We start from the raw sequence: 9,390 nt of genomic DNA, 5'->3' as shown, positions 1-9,390 counted from the left end.
CCCCCCCGCCCCACCCCTCCCCAGGCCTCGTCGCCGGCGAGAGGGGACGCGGCCGCCAGCCGGTTGGGTGATTAACTCACCGTTTGTCTTTCGGAAAGTGTGCCAGGTGGATTGAGGCAGCCTGGCCGCTCCGGCTCTCTGCTGACTGCGCCCGGCTGCAGGCCGGAGAGCGCGGAACGAGCGCGCGCGTCACATGGTGGCGCGGCCCCGGAGCCGGCCTTTGTGCCGCGCGACCGCCCGGCCGCCCCGGGGAGGCGGCGGCTATTGTTCCCCGCGGGGGAGGGAGGTGCTCAGACTCGGGGTCCACGCCAGCCTCCTCCCCAGAGTGTCCCCACATCTGAGGACGGGTGGGGGCTTCCTTTGTGTGTTTTGGGCCTGCGACGGGAATGGCGCGCCGTTGCCGCCCCAAGGGGCCGCAGAAGGGGCCGAGAGGTTGGTGCCAGCGCTGTCGCTACTTCGAGTTCGGCCCAACCGACCGACCCAGTTTCCCGCTCTGCCCTTGCGGAAGGGACGGGGAGGGATGTGGTATTTGTAGGGCAAGCGCTTGGAACAATAGAGCCATCAAAAGGCCTTCTCCCTGGTCTCCTCCCAAGGCAGCTAGGCTCTTCTCCCCTCTTTCGGAAAGGCCGTGGCCCAACAGGTCCTCTTGGCCTGATTTTAGGCCTGCTTTCCCAGTAAAAACACTTCATCTGTCCTCCCCGAATCCTAATTTAAAGTCTCCTCCTTGGACTCTTACTGATGTAAACATCCCATTTTCATTATTTTCCAGATATTATTCTTCCATAAATTGATCCAGACTAGCCATAGGAACCAGTCAAGATACTTTGCCACAGGATCTAGGACAAGAGGATTTACCTACTATTGCCCACCTTGCAAATCTCCTAGGGACCTTTCACCTGCTTCTGCTACTGCAAATGATTGGACATCCATTTACATTTCCTCTTCTTCATGTGTGGAAGGAAACTTGTTCACTGTGCTTCAGGCTGCCCCTGGCCTGAAAGTGGGTCCTTGAATTCCCCTTGTACCATTCCAACTTGCCAAGGTGGTTATGAGACCTGAGGGAGGTGTTTAGGCGTGGACTTTGGGCCAGGTGTGTAAATCTATTTGGTACCAACTTTGGGCCCCAAGGATAAGGGCATGTGTAGCTGCACCAGAAGAGAGGGGAACAGTGAAAACTAAAATTTCACCCTCTGTGATGATCTTCACCACCACCAGTACCAACAATGCTGTAAGTACAGAGGATTCACCTACCCAGTCGTTTTTCCTCTCCATCCGGGCCCTCTGCAAGAGTGAGCCAGTGCTCAGAGATGGTGGAGGGTATGGCTGGTGACTCAGTCTCAGCTGTGTCTCAACTGTGTCCAAAGTGTCTAGGGAGAAGTCTGCTCACCGGTAGCTATATCCTCTCTGGGAAGGCACAGTGCCCTAAAGTGGTGAGGCTGTAGGCCTGTGGGAACTGGGGCCTCCTGCCCCTCTTTTTATTTTTATTTAATACTCACAAACTTCTCTTCATCCCCCCCCCCCTTTTTTTCCCTTACAGTTTCTGAAAGAAGGACCGAAGTAACACCAAGAACTCCCAGATGAAGAGGACCTTCCTGGATCTGTAACTGGGATTAACCAGTTCTTTACTGGGAGAGAAAGTTTCAACTAATCCTCAGGATAAAAGCAAACAGGCCTGTAACTCTCCCCTGAACACTGACAGTGTAAACAAGCTTCTGGCTCCTCCAGGTCAAGCAGAGGAACACTTTTCATTAGAATGTTGGGTTTCTTCTTTGTTATTCAAACATACACCCACACACATCCCCTTGTCCCTCCCTAATGAACAAACCTCAACAGATGGAGAGCCTAGGCTCCCAAGACTTATGACTGAGAAGATGCACTTCACTCAAGGGTGGGTTGGCTTGTACAGAATGGGGGAGAGAGAAGAAATGGGAAGCTAGTATAGGTAATTACTGTGTTTTAATACTCCTTACAGATAGCAATCCAAAAAATCCTGTTCCGCAAGGTTAACAGCCTCTGGGGCCTGGGAAACCGATTTGGCTGATGTGTCTGTGATAGGGACTAGGCTTGGGGCTGCACCAGGGGGAAAGTACTCACTCTATATTCTATCATTCTCTCTCATTTGAAAGCCTGTACAAAGAAATGGTACAAATGGATGGTTAACTTAATGATTCCATCAGAGGCGGATTTTTCTCTGTCAGGACCCAGGATGAGGCTGAGGTCTGAAAGCCGGGAGGCAGAACATTTACTTAATCGCCCTTTCTTACCGCCTTTCCAGGGGCCAGGACTGCTCTTCAGACCTTTCCTCTGCCACGTCCCCGTACCCCTGGCTAGCTCAGTTGGGTCTTCTTACCCCACTCCTGGCTGGGCCTGAGTTTCTCCTGGTAGCCACGGCAAGGTCTCCTTATGGCTAAATCTTTTCCCACTCCCACCTCCCATTCTACTGCGGGCCATTTTTGCAGCCTCCTCTCTACCCAGCTTTAATTAACATTTGATTGCCTGGACAGAACAACCAGGGGCTCCCAAACCGCTGCCACCCCCATCCATGGACCCTTTCTTCAGGCCTCAGGATGATCCCCCACAACCTCGCTGATCCCCTCCCCTCCCCCAGCGCTCCCCGCCGCCTCTATAGGAAAAAAAAAAAAAAGCCGAGCTGGTCAAGGCCTGAGCCAGAGAGCCACGTCCTCCTCTGGAGCAGCAAAGGGGGTAAACCTCCCAGAGACCAATGCCCAAAGCGAGGCCCGGCCCTTCCCCACCTCCAGGCGTAGGCCCAACAGTGCCATTGTGAGGCCTTTCCCGACGCGGAGCCCTTGGGGAAGCTGCGCACACAAAGGCGCAGCCGCTCCTGGAAGCCCGGCTTGCTCGGCGCCCTCAACCTAGTGCCGGACAGTCGAGGCCTTGTGCGCTCCCCCATTGTACCCCACGTGGCCGTCTCGGGCAAAAGTCACGGGCTGGGGTGGAGGTTTCCTTCTCCTGCCAGCTTGCCCCTTCCCGCTCCAGGTCACACACTCCCCCCCCCCCCCCCCCGCCCCTTCCCCGGGAAGGAGAGGCCTGGGCCCAGAGCGCCATTGCCCAGCCGGTGCTCCCCTCCCCCACGCTCTTCTTTCTGCTTTCCCGAGGCCCGGGAGGGAGGAGGCGGGCGCCTCCGCCGATAGAGCAGCTATTGTGACCTTCCTTCGCCGAGCAGCGGGAACCCAACCGAGTGTACCGCTGGCGGGGGAGGAGGCGACTGTACGCGCAGACCTCGGGGTGCAGAGGGGGGTGGTACTGGGAAATAAATAAAGGTTTGCAACCTTGGGCAGTTGGGCCCTTCAGAGGGCGTTTGGTTGTGTTTAGACTCCGGTGCTTCCTAACACTAATTGCGGGCTCAAAAGGAGCAGAATTTATGGCGAAGGCCAAGGCGGCTTGTTTATAATTTATGAAGTTTTAAATGGCTGTGCTGCAGGCCCTCCTCTCGCCATGGCCGGCGGCCGCGCGGGAAGCGCCTCCCCAGACTCGCCACCGCGCCCTCCTCCCCGCGCCAGGAGCGGCGGAGTGCGCCCATCACATGACACGCCGAGGGCAGGAAAGAATCCAAGCCATTCTAGGAAGCCTCGAGGAAACCTGTCACCAAAGGTGAGAGAAAGTCAATTTGTCCCAAGCGAACTCCCCCACCCCGTTAGAGAGGGGTGCCTCCGGGTAACTGCCCGGAGAGGGAGCCTCCGACCCCGCACCTCTCTGGAGCATCAGTGTGAGAGGAAGCTGATGTCAGCCGGCCTAGACACCGTTTAAAGTCTAATCCATGAGACCTAAGCCGCAGATGACACTTGGGGCCTTGCAGACACCCGCAGACTCAGCAGATACTCCTGCGGTAACACACCGCGCTGGAAAACGCCTGGAGCCATAATGCATTATGTATTTTTATTATTATTTATGGTAGGAAGAGGAGATGAGGGAAAACCGGGCTGAATCTAAACAGCCTGATAATTCATCTATTTAATATTTAGCCAGTTAAGAAAGGTTGTTGTAATCCCTGCAAGGCAGCAAGCTCTTCTTTGACTTCCCTAATAGCTTAAAAAATAATTTCTTACAAGACAATTAGAAATTCTGCCTATGGATGCAAGTTTCATAGAAAACAATTTTAAACCTTGCAAATGGGTAAAATATCCCTTCAGTTGAAGTCATTTATTCTGTTGATACACTTGTACAACATGTATACTCTAAACCTGCTCAGATAAAGTAAAATTTTGCAAAAGGATAATCCCTACCACCCCCGATCTAACATGCCATTTTAAAAACAAAGGAACAAGGGAACTAGATATTATTTGAGCTATCATTATTTAGCGAAACACAAACATCCAAATAGAAACGATTGTTGTTCCACCAGAAGATTAGAAGTTAAATTATTTCCACACAATGGGAATTTCACCTCGTGTCACGGGGGGGATGTAGTAGGAGCTGTATTATTTGTCAAACCGAATAGAGATGCGTGGGCTGACTTTGCTGAAATACAAAAGACTTGAACCTTATCTGAAGGCGCTTTCCAAGTGTCTCCTCCTAGAGAAGCGGGTGGACATTGTCCACCCCTAGCCGAAGCCAGGCTAATATTTACAAAGTGGATATAAATCCTTGAAGACATTTTTGCCCGTGTTGTACAAAGAAACCGGAATAAACAAGGTGTTTATACTTGTTGTGTTCCATTAATTAAACTTTTATTACTTTACATCGTGGGGAACGTTTGTTTACTTGAGAAATGAACCACCAACCATCATAAAGGAAAAAGTCCTGACAGCATTTCCTAGAGAAAAAGCTTAGGTGCGTGTCTCCAAATGATCATTTCTTTTTGTGCACCTTAGCTTTTTCAGAGCTCCGTTCTTCTTACAACTTCTCTTGTGTCTTTTCTTTGATTGTCAGTTTTCTTTCAAAGTTTATTTTTTATTAGCGCAGAAACGTGAGAGCTGGCCTCCCCAGTGTAAATGCAACCTTAAAAAGTTGATTTATGTCTAAAAAGAAGGTGGTGGAAATAGCATAGCAGGCACAGCACAAAGCCCTACCCAGATTATCCCCCCCCCTCCCCGGGGCATTTCTGGGTTTGCATCCTCAGATTTCCACCCCCCACCAATGTCAATAGCTGCAATGTAATCAAGTATCCCCAGAACCAATTCGTATACCAGATTCCAAATAAATGAAAAATAGATATATCAAAGAGTCAGCCTATTCGGGGGCCTTCTGCTGGGATTGTGCAAAAGATAAAAGGCAGAGCGATCTACTTCCAAGTGTGCTTGATTAACACAGATACACTTCCGACTGAGAAATTTTTTTTTATTCTAAATATTTGTTCAAATAGTACCAGACAATTTGAAATCAATAAACTGTGTCGAGTGGTGAGGGCTGCGGCTGTTGAGAAATGAGTAACGGGTGTCGTGCCACGCCACGGGGCCGCCTGACTCTATACCCATGAAGGACAATTTGCGGTCTTAATCCTTTACAACTACAAACACCAGCCACGGTTACAACTGTTCAAAACTACTCTCTCAACTAGTTCAGAGCAAGGGGACTAAAGAGGTGAGACGTGGCCCCCGCGGCCTGGGAGCGCGTTCCTAAGCTCGGCTGGAGAATTCTACAAATATACACATAAATACATTAAGACGAGGATAAATAATCAGGGAAACGAAATGACTCGCTTCAAATAATAAATACGGTCGTTGAGTCCGATGCAATCCTTACGGGACGGGAAGGAGCATATAAATTAAGGTCTCCGCAACTAAGCTAGACGCGGGCCAGGCCCGGGGCTGTCCGGGCTCTGGACCCTCTGCAGAGCGCGCCGCCGGTGGATCTCAGACTTACCTTCGGGACACCATTACCAGATTAGAGTCCCTCGGTCCGCAGTATATGGCACTGTCAGGGTTACAGAGGACAATCCTTGCGGCTGATTTATGGCGAGTCACCCAAAGGAGGGAGCTCCTGGAGGGGAGGCCCAGTCGCCTGCGCCTCGGCCGCTGTTGGCCCGAGACCCAGGAGGCGGCAACCGGGCCAGAGGGGGGGGAGGGTCACAGAGCTGCCCCGCGGGCCCCGCCCGCCACCCCCGCCACCAAAGCAAGAGAGGTAATTGCGCCGCGAGTTCGGGCCGGTGGCGGCCGCTACAGATGCGTCAGTTTGGGGGCCTCGGGCAGGCGTCCCTGAGACGAGTGGTGGGCCGAGAGATCTGTGTAGGTGGGATGAGGGTCGCACGGTCCATGGTGGTGGTTGCCGGGAATCTGCGCGGCGCAGCTGTAGTCCACGCTGGCCGAAGACGGATGCGAGAGGTGGCCCAGGTTGAAGACGGGCCCGGACGCGGGCGCCATGGAGTCGACGAAATTGCCCCCCACGTACACCGGGCTGCCCTGCAGGTTGGCGCTGGCGAAGCCGCCGCCGTTGCTGGCCATGGGGTGGGGCTCGAACTCGGGCGCCGCGTAGCGCTTTTGCTGTGGCAGGCAGCTGCTGAGCGGCGCCGTGTAGGCGGCCAGGCCGTACATGTTGGGCTGAGATTTGGCGAAGGCGGGCGGCGAGGGCGCGTCGTAGGCCAGGCCGGGCACGGGCGGCAGCTGGCCCGAGTAGGCCACGTGGCCGGCGGCGCTGCCCAGAGGCGGGCTGCGCTCCGGGGACTGACCGGCTGGCGAGTGCAGGATGCCCTTGGCCTTCTGGTCCTTCTTGTACTTCATGCGCCGGTTCTGGAACCAGATCTTGATCTGGCGCTCGGTGAGGTTCAGCAGGTTGGCCATCTCCACGCGCCGTGGCCGGCACAAGTAGCGGTTGAAGTGGAATTCCTTCTCCAACTCCACCAGCTGCGCACTCGTGTAGGCCGTGCGCACCCGCTTGGACGCTGGGCCCGGCGGGCTCTTATCCTCGCAGCTCTCTCCTGGACAGGAAGGGAGACAGAGGGGACGCTGAGCGGGAGCGGGGGATGGGGAGGACATCCAGGGCCAAAGCGGGGTGCTTCCCTGGATCCCTCCTCTTCCTCCCCATCTCCTCCCATCTTAATGCTGGCTGGAATGAGGGAGGGGCGTCTGAGACGTAAGATTCCAATCGGGACTTCACAGGCCCCAGCCATACCTATGAGTTGCACCTGAATTCCAGCCCCCCCCCCGCCCCTGCCACACACACACACACATACACACATCTGCCTTCTGAGGTCCGATTCACTCTGCCACCCCCTCCCCTTCAGCCTAGTCCATCATCCTGTCCCTAAGGCTAAGGCTGTGGAGGAGTTTAATGAGAAACTAGTAGCAGCTGGTAGGGCCTACCCCCTCTTCCAACCCCCATTAAAGAAGGAACAGACTTCTCTGAATACTCTTCCCAGCCTCTGCCGGGCTGGGGGAGGAAGGCAGCCCCAGCTTGCCTTGCTTAGGGGCTGGCTCCTGGGCAAGGCACCCCAGGAAGCATGGAATGAGGGTAGAGATCATGGCACCTCACCCCAGCTCAGCTGCACCCAGACCCAGGGAAGTGATAAGCCATATAAATACTTCTCCAGAGTTTCAGGGGCTCCAAGACCAGCCTGGGTGCATTCTGAGTATTGCAGTGCTAGGAGCAGCAGTCTGAACACTGGTTTCCAGTACCCCTGCCACCTCTCCGCAGCTTGTCCACTCCCTCCTTGGTTACACAAATGGATTTCTCCTGGGAGGGAGGGGCCTGGACTTGCAGCTGGGAGGGAGGGGCAGGAGAAGGAGCTTACCGGCTGGAAGGCACTTTCCCCCAAGAGCAGCAGCCCCAGAGAGTTGCAGGCAAACCAGAGATTTGATAACAAGGTAGTTACATCCCATGCCTCAAACTGGCCCTGGACCTGGAAGCATATTCATCTATCTGAAGATAAACTGCATCAAACGACATGAGGACAGAAAATTTTAGGGACCAGGCAGGCTAAACAGAGAGAGGCAGTAGGCCTCAGACCTGGCCCTGCCCATCTTCTTCTGCCCACCCTGAATAGACCCACAGAAGATCTTCCCAACTCTGGGGTCTCCCTTTTCAGGGAGAGAAATCCAAGGCTGCTCCTGTTTTAGAGCATATCCCCTTCCCTTAAGATATGCCCCTCCCCATTATGGATTTGCTGGGATGGGGAGAACTGGGCTGGCGTGGACCAAGTAGAGTCTGGCTGTCTTGCAGGCTCCGGTTGGATTCGAGTGCCCCATTCTGTGGTTTTGTGATCTTGCGCAACTGTCTAACCCTTTATCTGTAAAATGGGGCTATACCTACCTCAAACGGTTCTTTGGAAAATTAGATAGTGCTTATAAAGCGCTTACCATGGTTCTTAACATAGCCCTTCACAGACTTTAGTTCTTATTAATTTAAGGGAATGGGATTCGTGTGATGTAAGATACCTAAAAACCCAGGCTTGGGGAATCACAACTTTAGAAGAGCTATTGGATGGTAGAAGGAGCCAAGTTATGACCAGCCACCCAGGAAAACAAATGTTAAGTCAATATATGGAAGAGCTATCTATTAATAACTATGGGACTTGTCCAGCAATGGCACCAACAGCCCGGAATGGAACACCCTGTCACTGTAAGGGCATGGGTCCAATCAGGGACACTAAAAAGAAAGGACATTTCTGCATGAGTAGGAATTTAGACATGTGGCCTCCAAAGTTGCGCTTCTAGCCCCCAGTCTCTTGATTCCTAGATGAGCCTGAGCTAGCCTCTGGGGCTCAGTGCGGGGCGGGGGGAGGGGCGGGGGAGGAGACTTAGCCCAGGATGAGCCCCCTCAGAGAGCTACCTGCAGCGGCACAGCCGTTCTTCTGCTTGGAGTTCTGTCGGGACTCTTTCATCCAGGGGAAGATCTGCTTGCTGATGGTGGCTGAAGAGCCAGAAGCATTGGGCCCACCCTTGGCCTTCTTGGCAGGCGCTCCACCTCCGGGATTGGTGGGCGAGGATGGGGGCAGGGTTGGTGGCGGAGGAGGGGGTTGTGGTGGCTGCTGCTCTGAGTTCAGGCCGGGAGGCTGGCTGCCACCCCCCCCACCCTGGCTGTTCCCAGTGCCAGGACGCATACAGCTGCCGTTAAGTTCAGCTCCTTTGTGGGCCGGGGCTCTCAGAGGTGCGGAACTCTGGATGGAACAGGCGGAGCCCGTGTAATCAGTGTCCAGGGAGTTGGCAGCGGCAGGGGGTGGGTAAGGCTGATGGGGAGTGCCGTAGCCATAAGTGTCAGTGGCTTTGCTGTAGCCGTAGCCTCCGAAGAGTCCTGGGTTTTCATAGTAAGCAGCCTTCTGCATCGTGCACTCAGGAAGTTCCAGGGTCTGTTGACCCTGCTCAAATAACATTGACCACCACTGTCTCCTTCACCACCACCTCCACTGTCTGCCGAATCCCGAGAGGGCCGGGGTAGCCGCAGGCACCAGGTGACCTGTGGAGAAGAAAAGCGAAAGGCCCCAGAGAGACTGTAACT

The 9,390-nt window shown here is 54.1% G+C and overlaps 2 protein-coding genes and 1 long non-coding RNA gene across 4 annotated transcripts in view; 1 reads left to right on the top strand and 2 right to left on the bottom strand.

The window, feature by feature from the left end:
* Positions 1-742, bottom strand: part of LOC121030743 (atherin-like) — a 1,307-nt gene extending 565 nt beyond the window's left edge. Inside the window, exon 1 of the mRNA XM_040475466.1 lies at positions 81-742. Within this exon, the coding sequence (XP_040331400.1) occupies positions 81-337 (257 nt within the window). The 5' untranslated portion in view covers positions 338-742. The remainder of the gene's footprint in view (positions 1-80) is intronic.
* LOC121030744 (uncharacterized) overlaps positions 1-4,699 on the top strand; it is a 13,647-nt gene extending 8,948 nt beyond the window's left edge. For both annotated transcript variants that reach the window (XR_005790386.1, XR_005790385.1), the window contains exons 2-3: positions 770-1,228; positions 1,538-4,699. This is a non-coding gene — a long non-coding RNA (uncharacterized LOC121030744). The remainder of the gene's footprint in view (positions 1-769; positions 1,229-1,537) is intronic.
* Positions 4,700-5,277: 578 nt separating this feature from the next.
* On the bottom strand, positions 5,278-9,336 carry HOXD3 (homeobox D3). Its single transcript, XM_040475462.1, has 2 exons — positions 8,725-9,336; positions 5,278-6,874 (listed from the first exon to the last, which is right to left on the bottom strand). Exons 1-2 carry the CDS (start codon positions 9,263-9,265, stop codon positions 6,117-6,119), a joined length of 1,299 nt encoding a protein of 432 aa, XP_040331396.1. The 5' UTR covers positions 9,266-9,336; the 3' UTR covers positions 5,278-6,116.
* Positions 9,337-9,390: the final 54 nt, after the last annotated feature.

This window comes from Herpailurus yagouaroundi, unplaced genomic scaffold (assembly GCF_014898765.1).
Source record: "Herpailurus yagouaroundi ecotype Mexico unplaced genomic scaffold, PumYag 140, whole genome shotgun sequence".
In the NCBI taxonomy this organism is placed as follows: domain Eukaryota; kingdom Metazoa; phylum Chordata; class Mammalia; order Carnivora; family Felidae; genus Herpailurus; species Herpailurus yagouaroundi.
Note: the sequence above shows the minus strand (reverse complement) of the source record. Positions and strands in the feature narration are given on the sequence as shown.